The sequence below is a fragment of the Bubalus bubalis genome, chromosome 1 (assembly GCF_019923935.1).
Source record: "Bubalus bubalis isolate 160015118507 breed Murrah chromosome 1, NDDB_SH_1, whole genome shotgun sequence".
Lineage (NCBI taxonomy): Eukaryota > Metazoa > Chordata > Mammalia > Artiodactyla > Bovidae > Bubalus > Bubalus bubalis.
The window spans coordinates 152,582,329-152,606,077 of record NC_059157.1 but is presented as its reverse complement, the minus strand read 5'-3'; the positions used below and the strand labels follow the sequence as shown (position 1 = coordinate 152,606,077).

The 23,749-nt window shown below is 42.8% G+C and overlaps 1 protein-coding gene across 6 annotated transcripts in view; it reads left to right on the top strand.

Annotated features, from left to right (window-relative positions):
* LOC102407618 (schwannomin-interacting protein 1) overlaps positions 1-23,436 on the top strand; it is a 178,243-nt gene extending 154,807 nt beyond the window's left edge. For 5 of the 6 annotated variants that reach the window (XM_006072850.3, XM_006072851.3, XM_006072849.3 and 2 more), the window contains 5 exons: positions 11,507-11,624; positions 14,189-14,386; positions 15,312-15,435; positions 17,965-18,058; positions 22,795-23,436. In XM_006072850.3, the coding sequence (XP_006072912.1) occupies positions 11,507-11,624; positions 14,189-14,386; positions 15,312-15,435; positions 17,965-18,058; positions 22,795-22,846 (586 nt within the window). In that variant the 3' untranslated portion in view covers positions 22,847-23,436. Of the gene's footprint in view, positions 1-11,506; positions 11,625-14,188; positions 14,387-15,311; positions 15,436-17,964; positions 18,059-20,647; positions 22,756-22,794 lie in introns of those variants that run through there. The other variant, XM_044945457.1, reaches the window with a different exon arrangement.
* Positions 23,437-23,749: the final 313 nt, after the last annotated feature.

Here is a 23,749-nt window from a genome sequence, read left to right as displayed (position 1 = left end):
TGCTTTAAGAGTCTGTTATCTGTGCAGATAAAAAAAGGAGAAGGAGGTTAAGGCTAGGCTGGGGAGGGATGACAATAGTTGAATCAAAGAGTCCATCCAGGGAAATGTCCATTTGCAAGAAAATATGTTTCTCACTGCCCTCAAAGAGGATCTTCCACCGCCCCCACCCCACCTCCCTGCCAGAAACAAAAGCCAGCCTGACTCATGCATGAGTCATGGTCTCTGCATAGATACCATCTGAGTCACACACACAGTGGTCCTCTTCCAGCTGTCAAATATTTAATCCTACTCACCTTTCTCCAACAAACAAGCGCTAATCAACTCGCCCATTTTCTCTCCTTTTCCTTTTTTAATTCCTGCTAAATGCCCACACATAGCAACTTCAGTTCAGTTCAGCCGCTCAGTCATGTCTGACTCTTTGCGACCCCATGAACGGCAGCACGCCAGGCCTCCCTGTCCATCACCAACTCCCAGAGTCCACAAACCCATGTCCATCAAGTCAGTGATGCCAGCCAACCATCTCATCCTCTGTCGTCCCTTTCTCCTCCTGCCCTCCATCTTTCCCAGCATCAGGGTCTTTTCAAATGAGTCAGCTCTTCACATCAGGTGGCCAAAGTACTGGAGTTTCAGCTTCAACATCAGTCCTACCAATAAACACCCAGGACTGATCTCCTTTAGGATGGACTGGTTTGATCTCTTTGCAGTCCAAGGGATTCTCAAGAGTCTTCTCCAACACCACAGTTCAAAAGCATCAATTCTTCTGCACTCAGCTTTCTTTATAGTCCAACTTTCACATCCATACATGACTACTGCAAAAACCATAGCCTTGACTAGATGGACCTTTGTTGACAAAGTAATGTCTCTGCTTTTTAATATGCTGTCTAGGTTGGTCATAACTTTCCTTCCAAGGAGTAAGTGCCTTTTAATTTCATGGCTGCAATCACCATCTGCAGTGATGTTGAAGCTCCAAAAAAATAAAGTCAGCCACTGTTTCCACTGTTTCCCCATCTATTTGCCAAGAAGTTATGGGACCGGATGCCATGATGTTGAGCTTTAAGTCAACTTTTCCACTCTCCTCTTTTATTTTCATCAAGAAGCTCTTTAGTTCTTCTTTGCTTTCTGCCATAAAGGTGGTGTCATCTGCATATCTGAGATTATTGATATTTCTCCCAGAAATTTTGATTCCAGCTTGTGCTTCCTCCAGCCCAGCGGTTCTCATGATGTATTCTGCATGATGTAAATAAGCAGGGTGACAGTATACAAGCTTGACGTACACCTTTTCCTATTTGGAACCAGTCTGTTGTTCCAGGTCCAGTTCTAACTGTTGCTTCCTAACCTGCATACAGGTTTCTCAAGAGGCAGGTCAGGTGGTCTGGTATTCCCATCTCTTTCAGAATTTTCCACAGTTTATTGTGATCCACACAGTCAAAGGCTTTGGCATAGTCAATAAAGCAGAAATAGATATTTTTCTGGAAATCTCTTGCTTTTTTGATGATCCAGCAGATGTTGGCAATTTAGAGGCACTCAAAAGAGAGAAGTTAAAAGTCAGCTGAATTTCTTCCATCAAAAAATATCTAGGTGTATTTCCTACCACTTTTTCTGTACATGTATCTCCACATTTTTGTTTAGAGAGTTGGAATCATACTATACCTATTGTTTTAGAGTTTGGTTTTTCTTTTTGACTTAACAATACATCAAGATCATTTGCCCATTTCATAGCTGTTCATATTTTTTACCAGCCACAGAATGGCCAATCATGTATTTCACCATAATATACTTATATCTCTTATCATTAGATATTGAAGTTTTTTCCAGTTTTTTGTTTTGCTTTTATTTTTTCATCTTCTCTTTTATTCTTCCATTCATGAATTTATTCTAGCCTTGTTAAAGTGCCTGGCACCACACTCTCTTATAATAAAAGGCCAGCTTTGTGACCTTGTATAATTTAATCTGTGAGCCTTGATTTTCTTATATGTAAAGTGGAGTTCATCATACTTGTTTTATGTGTATCTGAGAATTAGAGATAATATTTATTAAGTGCCTACAACATAGTAGATGCTCAAAGGTGGTAACTTTGTATTTGAGGATGTAGATGACTTGGAAATCATTTGGCTTTAATTAAGATGAAAGTATACCACATTTGGCACTTAGGAGAGATGACTGTTTCATTCCATCATTATTGCAGTATCAGAAGAGGTCTCATTCTGGTCTTCAATTCATGCAGGAAATATTTCTGGTGAAAATGCATTTTTTAACATTAAGATCGTATAATTCCAAATTTAATTACATGTAAGTGGTCATTAGTGAAGGGAATGGATACTGATGTGGAATTAGAACCAGCAGCTGTCTGAGGAATTCAGGTATTTATGGCTCCCTGAAGAATCAGGCAAGGCTCCAGAGGCTGGCACTTCATCAGAGAAAAGCTGGTGAGTGCTAGCCCACCCCTAGCCTCTTAAGTAGTGAGAAGAGTCTGTGGATTTGGATGCCCACCAGCCCTCATGTGAACACATACCGATGGAGGGTCCGGAACTAACGAGCCTTAGAAAAGAGAGCGGACAAAAGGTCTGCCCTGAACTGGGAGAAGAAAACCCAGAGAGGGCCGTCCACACTCTCCCACCCTCGGAGCTGCTTTCCTCTGCTTTTGCTGAAGAAGCCGGAAGCCTGAGTCGTGTAAGATGTGGGGTCAGGACAGGACATGAAGAGACATGATGGCCCCTGACCCCAGTCCCATCTCTAGCACACGGTTTGAAACAACCCTTAACTTCGCTGACACATAACTGCTGGAGGGTTGGCTTTCCATCCCTCTCTGCATTTGCTCACCCCACCTCCAGTGGCCAGACGGCCTTTCTTCTGCAGTTGGCTCCCTGCTCATTCGCTCTTCTTGGTTAACACCTTACTTGCTAATTAACGTTCAGGTTAAGTGAAAGTGTTTCTTTTCTCATATGTAGGAAAAGGAGTGTCTAGTAAGTGTTTGTTTTTCAGTTTTGTCCTAGTGCTTTATATATTCCACATTTCTGTTTGTATATTGTGATTTAATGATCCAAGCATTTGGTACCTGTTCAAAGACCTGGTTTCTCTTCCTAGATCAACTACCTCCATGCCTCCACTTAATTCAGGGGTTGTGAACTATAAAATGCCTGCAGGGGCCAGGAAGAAGCTTGAAGGAATGAGGTTGCCCAGATAAAAGGCAATGGGTGGGATTGTAGGGAACTAGAAGGCCTGTGTCCTGGCCTGAGGAGGTATGGGGAAGGGAGGAATGGGGGGGATCTTAGGCTCAGCACTGGCTGACCAGTGCTGTGGGGTTTTCAGAGATGTTCTTGCCTGATCACCGAATGAATGAATGAATAGTTAAACATCCCCTTTTTTTCTAAGATACTTGTAAGCATCACTGTGTGTGTGATGTTATATGTTAGACCAGCAGTATTTGAACCTGTTGTATGAATGTCACTCTTTTTAAAAAGTCAGCTTAACTCAGCCATTAAGGAGGAATGAAATGTTATCACTTGCAGCAACATGGATGGACTTGGAGCGCATTAGGTTCAATGAAATTGTCAGACAGAGGAAGATGAATACTGTATGATATCACTTACATATGGAATCTTACCAAATACAGCAAACTAGTGAATATAACAAAAAAGAAACAGACTCACAGTTATAGAGAACAAACTAGTGGTTACCACATTGGGCACCTCGGAGAGATGGCTGTGCGGAGGGGGAAGAGGGAGAGGCATCAGAGGGGGAGGGGAGTAAGAAATACGAACTATTAGGTGTAAAATAAGCTACAAGGATGTAGTGTACAACGGGAAATAGAGCCAATATTTTATAGTAACTGTAAGAGGAGTATAACCTTTAAAAATTGTGAATCACTATATTGTACACCTATAACATATAATATTGTACAGCAACTATACTTCAATTTTAAATTTTTAAATTTCTTAAAAGTCAAATGATCACCCCATGCACTACACAGTCTTTAGCAAAAGGAAGTTAACACAGTCCCACTAAAGTAAAATAAGCAATAGTATATTTTCACAATAACAAACATTGGGAAACAGAAACTTTGCCTTTCCTTTTCTGAATAGTAATTCTGTAAATCTCGTGGTAAATGTCAATATGAAACAGTCAGTAGGGAAAAGAAGAGTGAAGAGCAAGGTTTGGGAAATGGGAAAGGTGTTTCACAATTTTTTTCTGTTTTTTTGGTCATGCTGCATGGCATGCAGAATGCTAGTTCCCAGTTCAGTTCAGTTCATTTCAGTCGCTCAGTCCTGTCCGACTCTTTGCAAAACCATGGACTGCAGCACACCAGGCTTCCCTGTCCATCACCATCTCCTGGAGCTTGCTCAAACTCATGTCCATCGAGTCAGTGACACCATCCAACCATCTCATCCTCTGTCATCCCCCTTCTCCTCCTGCCCTCAATCTTTCCCAGCATCAGGGTTTTTTCAAATGAATCAGTTCTTCGAATCAGGTGGCCAAAGTATTGGAGTTTCAGCTTCAGCATCAGTCCTTCCAATGAATATTCAGGACTGATTTCCTTTAGGACGGACTGGTTGGATCTCCTTGCTGTCTAAGGGACTCTCAAGAGTCTTCTCCAACACCACAGTTCAAAAGCATCAAGTTCCCAGACCAGAGATCAAACCCATGCCATCTGCAGTGGAAGTTCTGAGTCTTAACCACTGGACCTCCAGGGAAGTCCCTAGCAGCGCTTCATTTTAACCCATCTCAGTGCATCCTACATAGACACCATCATACACCCTATGTATCTAGAACTTACCCAGACCTCAGGTGTTCCCACATTCCTTCTTCATGACAAATTCTTAGAAAAATGAAATGTGTTTACAGCTACCCTTGGTTAATTACAGCATACATTTTATTTTCCATCTCCTTTGAAATTCTCATAAAACAGCAAATATAGAAAGGCTTTATGTAGAAAGCCTTTGAATAATGCATCAAAGATCCATTAAAATAAATAAAAGTATATTTTAACAGCCCAGCCACAGACTAGTTGGGAATACTGAGTAATGAGTAAAAGCAGAGCCAGAGGCTCTCACAACCACAGTGGTTTTGGACAGAAGATAGCAATGCATGTTTGAAATGCCTAGGCGTTTTGAAGTGCCCTTTTACTCTGTTTCTTAAGGAAACCATACAGTTGCCTTGAAATTATAGGCAACTACAGGATTAATACATGGGCTTCCCTGGTGGCTCAGCCGTAAAGAATCTGCATGCCAATGCGGGAGACTCGGGTTTGCTTCCTGGGTCAGGAAGATCCCTGGAGAAGGGAGTGACAACCTGCTCCAGTATTCTTGCTTGGGAAATCTCATGGACAGAGGAGCATGGTGGGCTGCAGACAATGGGGTCACAAAAGAGTAGGACACGATTTAATGACTAAACAAAAAACAACAACAGGAGGTATATGCGCTTAAAGTTATATTGCCATCACAGGCAAGACTTGATAAATCCACACCTGAGATTAAGTGCAGTATGGGGGAAAGGCCACTGGAGGTACAGCCTGTAGTCTCTTGCTTTGTAACCTTTCACCAGTTATCTGCTGCCACAGTGATGATATATAATAAAAACCCACCCACATCAGTGGCATCAGATGATTAGCATTGATTTCTACTGCTGGTCAGACCTGGGTTCACATGGGGCTTCCTCCTGGTCTGTGGTCAGCTATGGGTTGGCAAGGTGCTCTACTGCTCTTCACTGAGCTCTCTCAGGTGCCTGGAGCCTCAGTTTGGACAATTGCCACTTGAGCTCTGTGCTGCAAAGTCTGTCTTCTGCCAGCAGGCCGAGCTGGACCTGAGCATTGGCAGCTTTCCCTGCAGGGGGAGACTCAGAACTCTAACGCCATCACTTCCTCTGCACTCTTTTGGCCATGGCAGATCAGGAGGGCAGCCCAGGGATCAGGAGATAGACTCTACCTCTGGATGGAGAAGCCACAATCTTATTACAGAGGGAGCAGACAGAGGGAAGAGAAGAATTGTGACATTTTAATAATCAGGCTGTTACAGATCAGGGGCAAGATATCTGAGTTCTTTAAGTAACCCCTGTCTTGCCCATCCCTGGAGAGGGAAATGGCAACCCACTGCAGTACTCTTGCCTGGAAGATCTCATGGACAGAGGAGGCTGGCAGGCTGCAGTCCATAGGGTCGCAGAGAGTCGGACATGACTGAGCGACTGAGCACGCCTTGCCTGTAATCCACAGATGGTTGTTCAACCCAGGGCAAGAAAGTAGTGAACATACTTTTAAACTCACATTTAATGCAACTGTCCAAGTGAAGTTAACCAACGTGTGGTGTAGGGTATAGAACCAAAGAATCTTAAACATTTCTGTGTGAATGCAGGAAGTTTCAGCTGGTGCTGGAGGTTCCTGTTTCTAAAATTGAGACACACCAAATTAGTTCTGGGTTTTGGAGCTGGCCATCACATCAGGTCACTCTCAGTCATCGAAACCCAAGGTCAGGACAAAGGCTGGGTTTCCAATGCTGCTGCCCCCAGTAGAAGTCACAGCAAACTTTAGGACCAGCCATCACTTCTTCCAGGGAGTAAACTGGTCTTTTCCTTGTATTGTGAAGGGAAAAAAAGTATTATCTTTCTACCAAATGTTATCACCAGGTAGCTGGGTTTCTTAGGAGGTAAGATCTTTGCTACTCCATCATTCTCTCAATTGTGTGTTTTTTCGTAATGTGTCTGGTGATGGTAGTGAGAAATCAGTGCAAACATTTTCTAAGTAACAGTTTGCTGCTGCTTAGTCACTTCAGTCATATCCAAGGCTTTGCGACCCTATGGACTGTAGCCCGCCAGGCTCCTCTGTCCATGGGATTCTCCAGGCAAGAATACTGGAGTGGGTTGCCATGCCCTCCTCCAGGGGATCTTCCTGACCCAGGGATTGAACCCAGGTCTCATGCACTGCAGGGGAATTCTTTCCACTTAGCCACCTGGGAAACCCTATATATGTAAATGCTATGCTGTGCTTCGTCACTCAGTCGTGTTCAACTCTTTGCAGCCCCATGGACTATAGGCCGCCAGGCTCCTCTGACCACAGGGATTCTCCAAGGCAGAATACTGGAGTGGGTTGCCATGCCCTCCTCCAGAGGATCTTCCCAACCCAGGAATCAAACCTGAGTCTCCTGAATTACAGGCAGATTCTTTACGATTGAGCCACCCAGAAGCCCCAAGTAACAGCTTCCCTCACTATGAATGCCAAGAGGACACTGAGGCTGAACAGCCTCTCAACTAGATGCCTTCCTAATTCTGGGTGATAGGAACTGTCACTCAAAAAGCCACATGAACTCAAAGGGACGTCCAGAAGACACACTTGGTCTTTTTATCTCTTTGCATTTCTGGGCCTTCTTCATCTAGGACAGCCCCTTCTCAGGCGCTTGGCTCCCTGTCAGTAACCCTGACAACAGTATGGTTGTTCGTGGCATAAGGAGGAGCAGTTCCTGGGGTGACCAGGACACAGACCTTCCAGAAATCAAATCCAAGGCAAGACACATGTCAAGCAGCCTTTTGCACGTAGCAATCTGCCAAGCGCCACTCCAAACATCAAGTAACCTCAAATTGGATGCTTTCAATTATACACTAATTAACAAGAAGAGGACGGTGTTTTGTTTTCACCTCAGACTGTGCTGGAGAGATCCAGGCAAATTAGCCCCCCAACTGCTGGAATTTCCCAAGACTCTGTAGCCTTGTTGTGAGTGAGGCCCCACTGTAGTGGGAAGGACAGAGGCCTGGGCTCCAGGCGGCCAGAGGAAGAGCCTCAGGGCGGCCATGCCTCCCCAGGGTGGGAAGGGGCCCCGAACAGGGGTCATGGTCCCCGACCCTGCAGCACAGAGACCCTGAGCAGCACCAGGGGAGCCCACTCACCCTACAGCCCGGCCGCTGCTTGGGAGCTGTGGTCGAGTCTTCCTAAAAGCCGCCTTCATCTTAAACCCGCTTAAAGGCTAAAGGCAAACAAATCCTCCTTGAAACCTGAGTCTGTTTTAAGATGTCTTTACTAAAATCCCTGCTGAACTATTAGCTGCTGTGTCATATAATTTCCTTTTCCTGAGAGTAGCATTCTTGATGATTACCACTACAAGGAATTATAAGGCTCCCCCTGTAAGAAGGTCTGCACAGCTTCCCACGGTGATAATGTGTTACTAAGGCGATTTTCTGAATTTCTACCTGAGGTGTTTTTTTTCATATTGCTCCAACTACTAAATCCTTCCCTTTTTTTTTTTCTTTGCCTTTCCTGAGTTAGAAACACTGTGTGGGATGGTTGATTTAGGTCTAAGGTCCTTAGCACAAAGGTCAGTTTGGGGGCAAAACATCAGAATTTATGATCAAGCTTTCTTCAGAATGAAATATATTTCTGTGGATGTTTTAAACTTTATTTTGCAATGGTATTATCGGTAATTTTGTGTGTTTATAATCTGTTTATGTAGTATCATCTTCTCTTCAAGACTTTATTCTATAAATAGGAAATACTATATAATTCTAAAGGAGATCAGTCCTGGGTGTTCTTTGGAAGGACTGATGCTAAAGCTGAAACTCCAATACTTTGGCCACCTCGTGCAAAGAGTTGACTCACTGGAAAAGACTCTGATGCTGGGAGGGATTGGGGGCAGGAGGAGAAGGGGATGACAGAGAATGAGATGGCTGGATGGCATCACCGACTCCATGGACATGAGTTTGAGTAAACTTCGGGAGTTGGTGATGAACAGGGAGGCCTGGCGTGCTGGATTCATGGGGTCGAAGAGAGTCGGACACGACTGAGCAACTGAACTGAACTGATATAATTCTAAATTCAAATTAGGTTTAATTTGAAATGTCTTTATTTTAAAATATGTCTGTTTTTAATTTGCACTTTTATTTCCCACTATTGTCCAATCCATGGATCTTGAGTTTTATTGTTAAAAATGGTTGACTTTTTTAAAAATTTTTTACCAACTACAAACAATGAATTTTAAAGCTTAATTTATATGGGATCAAAGGGTAACCTGAACATAATTAGATTACTCCAGAAAAAAATATTCTAATGGAAGAAAATTAAAAGGAGACAAGTTCCATCTCAATAAATGTTCAAGCTGCCTAACAGTTCAAGTCAGCTCAGGACGCTCTCAAAGAGTCAGTTGTGCATCAGGAATTGCCGTGGCAGCCCAGGTGTTCAAGTATGTGACTTCAAGGGTCTCTCTACAAAGTCGCATCACCTTTAAAATCCTGTGTTCCGTTCATTTGAAATAATTTTATCATTCAAAAATGTATATAGTAACCTATTTATAACATGCATAATATACTAGTAAAGCATCTGTGTATATATTAAAAAAAATCCTGTGTTCCTTTGTGTAGGCTTTCAGAAAGTAGAGAGGAGGAGGATGAATGCATACAAACCACCTGTCCTATGCCAGCTCTGAGCTAAATCCTCTCATCTTTCTTTGTTGTTCTGTCACTCAGTTCAGTTTAGTCACTCAGTCGTGTCCGACTCTTTGTGACCCCATGGACTGCAGCACGCCAGGCCTCCCTGTCCATCACCAACTCCCGGAGTTTACTCACTCATGTCCATTGAGTCGGTGGTGCCATCCAACCATCGTCCCCTTCTCCTCCCACCTTCAATCTTTCTGTTGCTCAATCATGCCCAACCCTCTGCGACCCCATGGACTGCAGCACGCCAGGATTCCCTGTGCTTCACTATCTCTTGGAGTTTGTTCATTGAGTCCATTGAATCCATTGAGTCCACCAACGCATGTCCATTTGAGTCGGTGATGCCATCCAACCATCTCGTCCTCTGTCATCCCCTTCTCCTCTTGCCTTCAATCTTTCCCAGCATCACGGTCTTTTCCAATGAGTCAGCCCTTTGCATCAGGTGGCCAAAGTATTGGAGCTTCCTTCTTACAAAGTACTGAATTATACACCCTGTTTTACAGATGAGGATACAGATTGAGTATTGTACTTAGGGAATGAAGTGAGAATTCAAACCTAAGTCCTGCTGATTCCAAGCACCCTCAGCTGATCACAGAAGAACCTGTCACCTTCTGCAGCCAGCCCTGGGCCTGACTCTGCTGGCCTGCACAGGAGGGTGAGGAACAACAGAATTGGACCTACTGAGAGAAAGGGTGCATTTCCTTCCTGGGGAAATAAGTTGGGACTCTCAGTAATCACAGAAGTTAACAACAGGTGGCAGTACCTACACGTAACAGTGGTGCCTGTGTTAAATCAGTACTTTTTCTTTTTCTGACTTCTGTATTATTTTCAGTCAAACCAGTGCTTTCAATGAGTCATCTGAGCATTTTGTACAGAGCATCCCTACCCACTGGAATTTTTTAGAAATGCAAATGTCAGCTATCAGCCTAGTTGATCTTTGCGTCTCTCACTGTGACAGTAACGCCAGAGCAGATTCAGCGTCCGCTGTTCTAAACCTGGCTTACGCTACCCTCCTTAGGACCCCCTGCTGCTTAAGGAGTTTCCTTCTGCTTTTTCTTTCTCAAGGCTTACACACAGGCTGGAGACACTAGGGATGCTTCTTTTTGCCTCAAATAGAAAATAGAAAGTGCTTCTTGAAAAACTCTTTGTTGTCAAACAGTCATGAAACGTGTTGGCCTTCAAATGAGCATTAGGACACAGAGTTGGATCCTCAGCCTGGCTGTGTGTGTGGCAGATACACAGCCTGGCGGCCCTTTGTGACCACATTTCCAGAAACATCCCTCCTGGAGCTTCCCGGATTCGCCACAAACATAATGAACTCCCAAGACATCTCTGCCTCTGAGGCTCGGGGCGCCAGGTGGTCTGCAGAGCCTTGCTGTGTTCCAATGTTGTGCCTTTATAACTAGGTTGGAAGTTTCCTTAAGTTTCTCTAGGGTGAACCTCTGGTGTGTTTTTTTTTTTCCTTAATGACATAAATGAGCTCCCTCAGTTGACTTTTGGCAACTGCCTCAAATAAAATTTCCCTAACACTGAATCAGCTCTGGGATTATTGTCACAGTGAGAGATGCAAAGATCAACTCATCTGATAGCTGACCTTTTTCTATTTGAGGCATAAAAAGAGTCTTTTTTTCTGAGAGCTCTGGCCCCGGGATGCTTTCTTTAATGAGCATCTTTGGATTGTCCCCATGGGGCAGGACGATGACACCAGGCAGCCCTGTTTGGCTGAGGATCCATTCATCTTCATCAACAAAAATGTAAACTCAGTGTCTCAACACGTTTGTATCATGTACCAACTATGTGTTTGGTATTGCGCCGGGTGCTATAATGTGGCTTGAAATTAGTTTTCAAACAACAATGAATTGCTGTGTGGAAAAAAGCTACTACAATAGGAGTTAAAAGTTATCACCTTACTGTTTATCAATGTATCTTTCTTATCCTCTAGTAAAAGTTACCATTTATGAATTGGGCATAATATTGATCACTCACTGCTCCCTGTGAAGAACACATTAAACTGCTTTCTCTAGCAAAACCAGACTGTTTTTGGATGCTGCCGGATAACAAATAGCTGAGTGGAATTAGTGTTCTGTTTGCTTCTGCCCAGCCTGCAGAGTGGGATGAACCTGCAGATTTGCTTTGTCAACGATAGCGGCAGTGATAAGGACAGCGATGCTGATGACAGCAAGACCGAAACCAGCCTGGACACCCCCTTGTCTCCCATGGTGAGTCTCCGAGCTGCCACTGAGGTTCAGAGTGTGCTTTCCTGGTCACTTAGCTTCTTTTCTGTTGTTGATCAGGAACAAACATTGCAGAGATTTAAAAACAGATGTCTCATGACATTTCTTAACATGTGAAGTGTGAAAGTCACTCATTCGTGTCTGATTCTTGCAACCCCATGGACTGTATGTAGTCTACCAGGCTCCTCTGTCCATGGAATTTTCCAGGCGAGAATACAAGAGTAGGAAGCCATTCCCTTCTCCAGGGGATCTTCCTGTCTCTTGCACTGCAGGAGATTCTTTATTGCCTGAGCCATTGGGGAAGCCCTTCTTAACATGAGATGCTCCTAAAATTTGAGTGATTGAAAACTTAAAACTGTGATCTGAGGATACTTAAGTTCTGTTAAAGTTAGCAACTACTTTCATATTAAATCATCAGGAAAATCACATAGGCCCTGAAAATTATAAAAGAAAATATGCTATAAAAAGGAATGAAATGGTGCCATTTGCAGAGACCTGGATGGACCTAGAGACTGTCATAAGACTGAATTAGTCAGAAAGAGAAAAACAAATATCATTTGTTATATTATTAACATAATGTGGAATCTAGAAAAATGGTATAGATTATCTTATTGCAACACAGAAGTAGAGACACAGATGTAGAGAACATCTGGATGCTGGAGGGGAAAGGAGAAAGAGGGGTGATGAATTGGGAGATTGAGATTGATATATATACACTACTAGCCGTAAAGTAGATAACTAATGAGAACCTACTGTACAGCACAAGGAACTACTCAGTGCTCTGTGGTGACCTAAATGGAAAGGGAATCCGAAAAAGAGGGGATATATGTAAACATATCGCTGATTCACTTTGCTATAGGGCAGAAACTAACACAATATTGTAAAGCAACTATATGCCAATAAAAATTAATTTAATACGATAAATAAAAAAATAGAAAATGTACTAGATACCATTCCTTCCCCATTGGTCTTAGAAATATGAGCATAGACTAGCAGTGGACACATTTTAAAATACCACTCAGAGAAACCAGAAAGATAATGTGGGTTAAGCATTGCTTACTTTTCCTTGCGGGGTTTCCCTGGTGGCTCAGCTGTAAAGAGTCCGCTTGCCAAGCTGGAGACAAAGGTCAGATGTCTGGGTCAGGAAGATCCCCTGGAGAAGGAAATGACAACCCACTCCAGTATTCTTGCCCATGGATGGAGAAGACTGGCGGGCTACAGCCCATGGTGTGGCAACGAGTGGGACTCAACTTAGCAACTAAACAACACTTTTCCTTGCACACTTATATAAAAGATGGCTTGATGATCCTGAGTGCTTGTTCCTGAATTTCTTTCCTCTCTGGGAGCTCTATCCAGCACCTTTCTTATCGAAGACCAACTAACAGGAAACTGTGTTAGTTGTTGAGGACAGTGCCACATGAGAACTTCTTTGGATAGCTGAGATCCTGTCCACTTGGGGAGTAACACACCACCTTAGCTCTGGGTGAAATATTTTGCTGTAGTCTGTTCACTTCAAGAAAGTTTTGAGAGTAAGAAAGAAAAGTCTCAAGTTTGTTATAAATATATATTTTCCCTATTATTAATTATGTTACTTTTTATGCTAAAATCAGCCTTTTATTGATACTACGGAGATAAACTACCTTTGAAAATGTTACTTGCTAAAAAAGAGGAGTGTATATATATATATATATATATATATATATATACACTATATATACACACACACACACATACATATAACTGATTCACTTTGCTGTACAGCAAAAATTAATACCACATTGTAAAGGAACTATATGCCAATAAAAATTAGTTAAAAAGTTAAAAAATAATTATATTGCTGCTACTGCTACTGCTGCTAAGTCACTTCAGTCGTGTCCGACTCTGTGCAACCCCATAGACGGCAGCCCACCAGGCTCCCCCATCCCTGGGATTCTCCAGGCAAGAACACTGGAGTGGGTTGCCATTTCCTTCTCCAATGCATGAAAGTGAAAAGTGAAAGTGAAGTCGCTCAGTCGTGTCAGACTCCCAGCTACCCCATGGACTGCAGCCCACCAGGCTCCTCCGTCCATGGGATTTTCCAGGCAAGAGTACTGGAGTGGGTTGCCATTGTCTTCTCCAATTATTAAATATAAAGTAGCAAATAAATAAATGCAAAAAAATAATATGCAAAGAACTTAGAACAATGCTAGCACATTGTTTCCATTAAATGCTGTGTGCTAAGCTGTTTCCGTCCTGTCCAACTCTTTTTGACCCCCTGGACTGTAGCCTCCCAGGCTCCTCTGTCCATGGGATTCTCCAGGCAAGCATACTGGAGTGGGTCGCCATGCCCTCCTCCAGGGGAATTTCCTGACCCATTAAATGCTAATGGTAAATAAAGAATCATTCAATAAAAGTTATTTGTGATTGGTACAGATCAACTCAAGAGTTGAGTTGTGTTGATGGAGCGGACTCTTGGCTGCTCTGAGAGAGGGCTCAGGGAGGCTATAGTCCATCTCCAAAGGTGGTACCCAGCACACAAAGCTCAGGTGCTGCTTTTTTTCCCTTCGCAGAGCAAACAGAGCTCTTCCTATTCAGATAGAGACACTACTGAAGAAGAATCCGAATCCCTGGATGACATGGATTTCCTCACAAGGCAAAAGAAATTGCAAGCCGAAGCCAAAATGGCCCTTGCCATGGCCAAACCAATGGCCAAAATGCAAGTAGAAGTGGAAAAACAGAACAGGAAAAAGTCTCCCGTCGCTGATCTCGTAAGCAGCGAGCGCTGAAACACAACTAAGTGGGGGCTTGCATGCCGTGGTTGGCTGGCGAGTGTTGGCTGCAAATGGTTGAGGCTGTCTCAGTCCTTTCCCAGAGTTATGCAAACTTGGGTTTCTAGAAGGCACTGTGTAAAACGTCATTGAGAAATATTTAAGTCTGTTTCTTTTTCCTTCCTACTGTATCACAGAAGGATGCATAAGCTACAGATTTCACAAACGTAAACTTTGCTCCCCATTCATATCTACTCTGTTTTCGGGGCAGTATTAGCTGTTGTGAGAATATTTTAATTCCTTTAAAGCAGTCTCAGTTCAAGAACCCATTGCTGTGGCAAACTCACTATTACTTTAACTCTTTGTTCCTACTGTTCAGTGAAGACAGTATGATAGCGTGGACAAAGGTCCTGGCCTTTGGAGCTTAAGATGAGCCCTGCCATCCATCTACTGTGGGGCTCTAGGCAAGTCTCAGTTTTCTCATCTACAAAATGGGGATAATAATAACACCTGTGTCAGAGCATAATTGTGAGAATTCAGTGGAAAAAGTGTTCAAAGCACTTGGCACAGTGCTTGTAGCATGCTATAAATTAATAAATACTGGATCTTAGTAATTTAATCTATGTAACTGATACTGCTTGAGCTCCCTGGTAATTCATTTGTGGATCTAATTATTGACTCTAAGTTGTAGACCAGTCCAAAGGCGTTTGATTTGAGTAGTGTCCCATTATGATGCTGATAACATTTGAGAATGTGTGATGTGTGAATGGAGGGCCTTGCATTGGAAAAGTCAGACAGGGAAAGCTTTTCAGTGAGGACCCTGAAGTGGGTGAATGAAGGTGGGTTTTTAGGAGAAAACTCGGTCCTGTATTCAGTGTGCTTACTGCTCTGCTCTCATCTCTGTTTCTTCCCTTTGTGTCTTCAGCTGCCACACTTGCCTCATATAAGTGAATGCTTGATGAAAAGAAGTTTAAAGCCCACTGACCTGAGAGACATGACTATTGGGCAGCTACAAGTGATAGTCAATGATCTCCATTCCCAGATAGAAAGTAAGTGTGAGACACTCTGGCAAATGGGATATTATTGTTAAATATCATGGGATATCACGTTTCCTTGGGGCCCTCTGTGCCCTTGCAAGGAAAGGAAGAGAATCAACGCTGTCTTTTTTCCTTTGATTTTTGACTATAAAATGTTGAGAAACTTTAAGACTTTTTCAAGATTCAAAGAGATTAAGGGTCCTTTTTATTCATCTGAAATCCCCAGCTTTTAGCACAGTGCCTGGCATATAGTTGGGTTACAACACCTGTTTGTAGAATACAATTTAGTAGTTCCAGGTCTTTTATTATATTTATATATATTTGTATATGTATTATACGAATACAATTATATGCTCAGCTTTATTTGTATGTACATTTATTTTAGCTCATCAGATCCAAAACAGCTTATGTTGTGGGACTTCAGGTGGCGAAAGTGTATAGGACTGATAGGTGAAAATTTTAGGGTGAGAAGGAGTGGGCCTTTTACCCCCAGAGTAAAGAAGGACCTCTACCGGAAATGTGCTGGGAGTTGTGGTGAGTGAGTGGCATTCACTCAGCTGGTTGTGCAGAGAAGGACACATGCTGGGCCAGTAACAGAGAGAGCTCAATCACTGGGGCATCTTGCTGAGTCCAGATGAACTCTCGAGCACTCCAGCCTTGAAACATATGAGTCCATAAAGTCCATTGCTGATAGATTAAAACCACCTAAAAGACATGCCAACCCAATGCAAACCAACTATAAAAAAGCATTTGGGAACCAAGTGGGGAAATTTGAACACTGACTAAATGTTTTATTAAAGATGTATTGACTTATTCAGGTACAATAAAGGCATTATGGTTATGTTAATTTTTTAAAAAAGCCCTGTCTTTAGAGATGCATACTGAAGCATTTATGTATGAAACAACAGGATGTCTGAAATTCACTTTAAAATGACCTCACTGGAGAAGGGGAGAAAGGTCAGTTACAACTGGCCAGGAGTTGATTATTTTTGAAGCTGATTGGATGCATAGGGCAAGGGGATTCATTAAACAAGTCTCTGCTTTTGTATCACTTTGAAAATGTCCATAATAAAAAATTTTAAACTTCATATAGAAAAGACATTCCCATGCGCTATGCCAGTATAGAAAGCTCTCCTAAGAACTCACTAGAAAAATAAAATGTGCAGTGGCAATTTAATACCTTCAGTATTTTGGGGAGGTGGGGCAATCACACCAGGCAGTGTGAGGGATCTTAGTTCCCCAACGAGGAATCAAACTCACAGCCACAGCAGTGCAAGCCGAGTCTTAACCTCTTAACCCAATACCTTCAGTATTTTAAAATCAAAAGAAAAGATTCACATTTTAATTAGGAAACCATAGATTCATAGGATTTTTTTTGAAGTTCTACTACATTTTCATTTTCATTGAGAATAAATTACTAGGAGTATTTTTCTTTCAAGGATTTAAAAGGCTTTCTGATCTCTTACCATCGAAATATCTTCCTTAGACTTTTAAATAATAACATTGCCAGCTAGTCCTTTTCAGGAGTACAGGAAGTTTTAGATTTCTTTGTATGATTTTTTTTCTCCTTTTTAAAATTGGAAACAAATCTGAACTAAAGGCAGATAAATGCATCATTTCAGGTCTGAATCCAGCGTTTTCAAGGATGACCTTGCTGAGTACCCTCTTCCTTTCTTTTGTTGCTGGGCCTAGAGCTCTTGCCAAATGAATGCTCTCCCCACATGTGCATGTGTTCAGACCCAGAAGCTTTTGTTCTAAGTCAGTATGAGGGGAAAAAGCAAGCAGCAGCCCCAGGCTTGTTTATATTTTCCAATGGCAGAAGCCAGATTAACCCAGTGCACAGATTTCAGGAAGACTAGCCATGTTTCCATCTATTTTATTCCCAGTATAAATCCTAAGGAGTCTTTTCCTCAGCACCTGTTGTCTGGAGACCAGGGGTTATTTCTTCAGGTCCTTCATATTTCATTCTCCCATGTCTTTAGATATTACTCTTTCTTTGAACAGCCTGCACGTTGGGCTGCTCCTCCTCGTGGCCCCAGGTAACCTTTGAGCATCCTCGGGCCCCTCCCTCTCCAGCTGGGCATCTAATGTGGTGCCTGTCAGATGCGGCGGCCCCTCCAGCTCTCAGTGTGGCTGGAGCCCCCTGAAGATGAACAGTGGAAAACTCAACATGCCCCAGACTTTTACACTCACGTATCTTCAAAATAAAATCCCACTGCTTCTAACAAGCTACTTTCCTAACAGCTAACCACTTCTTTTCCCACTTTAATGTGAATGTAACTGGATTTACTTCATTCTCCTTTTCTTCCAACACTTCTATAAGTAGGCAAACTAGTGCTCTCAAATGGGTGACTTCTCCTGAGCTTCTGAGAAACTAATGAGAACCCTAACATTTCAGCAAAAATACTTTCCTCCTGTGTTTAGCTGTTTGTATATACGTGTGTGTCTATATGGTACACATACAATGGTCCATACGTAGTTTCATATCCTGACTTTGATGCAGCTTTATCTATTTCTATTGCTCTCTTTCCTTTGCCCCAGGCTTGAATGAAGAGCTGGTCCAGCTGCTCCTTATCCGAGATGAGCTGCACACGGAGCAGGACGCCATGCTGGTGGACATCGAGGACTTGACCAGGTCAGTGGAGCCTCACCCTTCCCAAAAAAGGAAAGAAGCCCGGGATGATTAGAAGCTCAAGAATTAAGGCAGGAGTGAGGTGGTGCTAGTGGTAAAGAAACTGCCTGCCAACACGGGAGATGAGGGTTTGATCCCTGGGTCGGGAAGGTCCCCTGGGGAGTTGTCCCTAAGCCCTTCCATGCTGGCATGTTTCCAGCACATGGTGGGTGCCCCCAAGTGGCACTTGCTGTTATCTGACCCAACTCCTGATGACATCTGCCATGCCCAGAAGGCAAGGACCCTGGCATCTTTCCGCAGCACCAGTGCCACCAGATTGCTCTCACCATGGGGAGACTCCAAGACTTGGGTTTCTAGCTGAGCCTGGCTCCAGGCCCCCTCTCTGTAAAGAGGTGAAGAATGCCTCCTTCCCTGGGGAATAGGGAAACTAGACTAATGCTGGTCAAGATCTTGCATTTCTTCGTCATTTTCTTTGTAGAAACGCCTCTCACAATAAGTATGTGAAGTGCATAAAAAAACTGTGAGCATTCCTACCGTCTTATGACACCTTTTCTGAGTCAGTTTATAGAAAGTCTTTAAGCCACAAGGCAACAATTACTATTAATCCCAGAAATGGTATTCAGAGAGTAGAGGCTCCCAAAGAAAGAAAACTCTTGTCACAATAGCATAAGGAATTAACCATGTGATCCAGAACCATCCAAGGGAAGCTTGGCAACATATGTAGCGACAATGCTCTCAGCATTCAACCACAGGGACCTCTTCTCTGTGTGAGACACTGTGTAAAATATTTTTGCAAATGCAATGTTATAAAAGTAGCTCAGGTAGCAAAATAAAGGCTACAGAACTATGTTTAAAGTTTGTTTTTCAAGACCTATGGGCAGCACTCTGTTTTGTATGCTTTAGATGTTATTGCCATTGCTCCTAACAAAAACAAACAAAAAACCAGAAGGTCTTCTCATACCTTCTTAGCATGTTTGCCTACATCTGAAATACGGTACCACTCAAATATTGTTACTGCCCCCTACAGATATATTCAGGCACTGCACCAGCAATTGTAAGACACCTCCCTTTTTGTTAGGCTAACAACTTTGCATATAGGGGTTAAGATTATGGGAAATCATGGGTGGCCCATGGGTAAAGAAATCCGCCTGCCAATTCAGGAAACAGGGGTTCAATCCCTGGTCCAGGAGCTTTAGAGCAACTTGGCCCCTGAGCCGCATCTGTTGAGCCTCTGCTCTAGAGCCTGTGAGCCACAGTTACTGCAGACCAGTGCCCTAGAGCCCGTGCTCCACAATAAGAGAAGCCGCCGTGATGAGAAGCCCGCACAAGGCAACTAAAGAGTAACCCCTGCTCCCCACAACTAGAGAAAAGCACATGCAGTAACAAAAGACCCAGCACAGCTAATAAATAAAATTATTAAAAAAAAAAGATTATGGGAAATCAGTAGTGAACTGTACAAGGACATGCATCTTCTGAAAAATATGTAAACTCTTTCATCAGTTCTGTGACTTGCCAGTGGTAACAGAGGACAGTTTCTCTGTCCCTCCGAGCAGTGCTGGCACTCCTTGGTGCAAAGAAGACATTCAGAGGCCCCTCCCTTTCCTCGGAATGTTCAGCTGTTACCTGGGTCTGCAGTGTACTATGTTTATACTGCAGATGGTATGATCGTGGGAGACAGGAGGGCAGAACCATGGGGTTTAGAGGAAAGGAGTCACTTATTTAAAGGTGTTGGAGGAACCCTTGAAACAAGAGCAGGTGGAGAGTAGTTTCTATGTCCATTTCTAGCTGCAAAAATATAATTTTGCTCATGGAGCGGGGGGTTGGGGGCGGGGGAATCTAAATATACTTCAGCTTCCCCAAAGGTGGCCATGCCAGAATGTTGCAGCCAGATCCCAGAGACTGAGAGCATGGCTACCAGGAAGGCTTGCTCACCTGCTTCCTTTACCTGTCCAGCTCCTACCATTCAGGTGTCAGTTCAGGTCCATGGTTCTCAATTTCAGTTGCACATTGGAATCACCTGGGGAGCTTTTAAAATATTGATGCCTGGGTCTCACTGCCAGAGGTTCTGATTTAACTATTCTGTGAGACGGACTTCTGTGCATTAGAAGTTTTTTAAAGCTTTCCTGATGACTCCAATACACAGCCTAATTCGAAAACCACAGGTTTAGATACTTCTTTGAAGTAGTGCTCCCTGAACCCCCAAGACTGGCCTAGGACCCTCTTTGTGCTTCTGGCAGCACGGCATTCCTCCCAAGTGGGGCCTGATCATATTGTGTTACATTTGTTTGCTGTCTTTCCCAGCCTGGCTGTGTTGTTGTTCAGTTGCTATGTCATGTCCAACTCTTTGCGACTCCATAGACTGCAGTACACCAGGCTTCCCTGACCTCTACTGTCTCCCAGAGCTTGCTCAAACTCATGTCCTTTGACTCCATGATGCCATCCAACCATCTCATCCTCTGTCGCCCCCTTGTGCTCCTGCCTTCAATCTTTCCCTGCATCAGGGTCTTTTCCAATGAGTCGGTTCTTCACATCAGGTGGCCAAAGTATTAGATCTTCAGCTTCAGACACAATGCTTATTTTCATTCATTTCAGAGTCCTCAGAGCCTAAGACAGGAGCTGCCAAACACATAGTAAGTCCTCAAAAGTGATTGTTGATGTAAAGGAGTTCTTGTAGGGCTTGCTGCTGCTACTGCTGCTGCTAAGTCGAGTCAGTCGTGTCCGACTCTGTGTGACCCCATAGACGCCAGCCCACCAGGCTCCCCCGTCCCTGGGATTCTCCAGGCAAGAACACTGGAGTGGGTTGCCATTTCCTTCTTGTAGGGCTTGAGTGAAATTAATTCTGCTAAAGACTTTCATATAAATAGTTGATGAGAACCTTTTAGTTTTATAAACTGAAACTCTTTCCCTCCTTTGTCTAAAATTTTAATGAAATTCACCCTTGTATGTGTCTCAGAAATAACACCCAACTCTCAATATTTTCAAGCTATTGCCTATCTGTTCTTTCCTTGTCTCTCAGAAAACCTCGTGTTGTAGGTTTGCACAACACATTCACACAAAGAGATACATATTTAAAGCTGCTATAAGAACCATAATTTAATTAGCTACATGGAATCTTAGCCACTGGGTATCAAAATATTTCTTGAGCTGAATTTGTTCAAGTGAGGCCCATGAGCTACTTTATGAAAATAATCAAGATTCTTTTACACACATAAAAAAGATGGTCTGCTAAAAGGCATGATTTTTCTTGGGGATACAGTGCTATTGTTATCTTTTTTCCCGAGTCCCTTTAGTGTTCGGTGAATATCAGAATATTATTTGTGGGCTGCTGCATGTGGCAAGGGCACGACTGTCACTTCCCTTTTCTGAAAATATTTGTGGTTTTCTTCCCTGTGCCATAGATGTGAAACATTCTGCATCATTAACACCAGTGAGTTACACTTGATGTCACTGACTACCCAAGTCAAGGCAGTGCACAGAAGTTGCACCCGAACCTTTGATTACAGCTGGAAAGCACAGCATTAGATAACTTTTCTCTTGCCCAATTTTTAATTTCCTAAGATCCTCCTTCAAAACATTTGTTTCTTGCAACCTTCAGACCCTACCACTCTCCCAGAAGACGTTTGATTAGTGCCTGTTTGAGTGATGTCAGCAGCTTGGCCATTCCCCTGTCTCCATCTCCACTGGCCAGCTGCTGGGTTGGCCCGCCTTTGGGCTCACAGGCCATGATAGGACTTGATGAGTAAGAAAGTTTACCCAGCCCTGTCCCCACCCTCACTGACCCAATCATGCCCTTAGGACTAATTGAGGGGAGGAAGAGTATCAAATATGGGAAATCTTTGCATCCACCAAAGCCTATCATTTGTTCTAAAGACATTACTACCCTTTGTAAGAATGATATTGGATTATTGTATTATTAACAGGGGCCTTGTTAATACTTAAATTTGCATCTTTGTGCATATTTAGATAAAGTAGTCATGCAGTTAACTTTCTGTCACAATAGCTTGTTCTGACTTTTTTGCTTAGCACATATTTTCTGTCTGCTGTGTCCTTGTTTGTTGTCCGTTCCTTTCTTGTCTCTTTCCATTGAAATATATGCCCCATGAGAACAAAGAGTTCATTGTCTGCTCACCACCAAATCCCCATCACCAGAAGCAGTGTGCCTGGCACAGAGAAGACCATATTAAACATTTGCTGAATAAATTATCCTAGTTAATTTTCCCTTTTCGTTTTTAAACACAACACTTTTCTTCTCAAAGAAAAATGGCATCTACACGTCTCAGGCTAATCCAGTGACTTACTAGATAAAAGGAATCATACATAGAATGTAAAAATTGAAGGGAATTCCCTGGCAGTCTAGTGGTTAGGACTCCACCCTTTCACTGCTGAGGGCACAGCTTCAGTCCCTGGTTGGACAACTAAGATCCATCACCATCCAAAGTTAGGGACTTCCCTGGTGGTCCAGTGGTTAAAACCATGCTCCCAATGCAGGGGGGGCCCGGGTTCAATTCCTGGTCAGATCCTGCACGCCAGGCAGCTTGGCCATGAAAAAAAATCAAAAGAAGGCACATTCATTTCAATTAAGTACTGTTTCTTTTTTTGTTTTTTTTTCTCTCTTTTTTTGAATTAAGTACTGTTTCTTGATTCCCGTGATTTAACTATGGAGGATGTTTTAGCTGCCAATGGAAGAGTAGTTTGGATCTTCCTCCTCAGCGCTAAATAATGTGTTATTCATTCCACAGACATGCTGAGAGTCAACAGAAGCACCTGGCCGAGAAAATGCCTGCAAAGTGAAAAGAAGCCATCCAACCAGAGGACAAGCTAGACTTTCTTTTGCTTCTGTGGTTGTAAAAATGCTGTTGCTAAAGGTGGCACAGAAACAAACAAATATCAGTGTTAGTCATTGATAATGTCTGAAGCTTAACGTCCGGTGATTGGCCTTTGCTTCTTAATTTATTTTAATTTTTTTACTGTGCCACTCAATATCAGGCATTTTAATAAAATATTGTTACAAAAAAAATGTATAGTACTTACACCACCACAAGTCATGGTTAATCAAAGAGGGTAGTTTTAACTTTATTTTTATTTGTTTAGAGATTATGAGTTGGAGCAGTATTTTACCATTGACTGCTGTCATTCTTCACTGTAGTTTTAAAGAAGAACTGTAAATGACGGTGCTATCCAAGTCAAAAAATACATGCCTGCCTCGTAGTGAAGTTGTAGCTCTCCGTAATATGTATATTTTAATCAGTTTTCAACATTTTGTGAATGTTGACTACCTGAAGTTCATTTTTAGATGTGCTATTAACATTCTGTTGGATTCAGAGGGTTCCTTAAAAGTTTTATGTATAAATATGTAAAATAAAAATTAAAACTTTGTTTCATAGGATATGTCTTTTTGCTCACTAGCAAGCCCTGGATATATATGTCTGTCTTCACTCTTCCTCAACTGAAATCCCCCACTGGGAAGCCTTTATCAGTGAAAAACAAAGGGCTCCAGAGAACAGGCAATGCAGGGAATTGCTAGGAAGATTGTGGAGTGTTGGGAGCCTGTGTGTGAGTGTGTGTGTGTGTGTGTGTATGAGTGTGTGTGTGTGTGTGTGTGGTCCAAAGAAGGCAATATCAACAACATCAGAGCCAGCATGTTTGTCCCTGCTTAAAGTTATCAGTTGTAATTTCAACACTTGTGGCTCAATG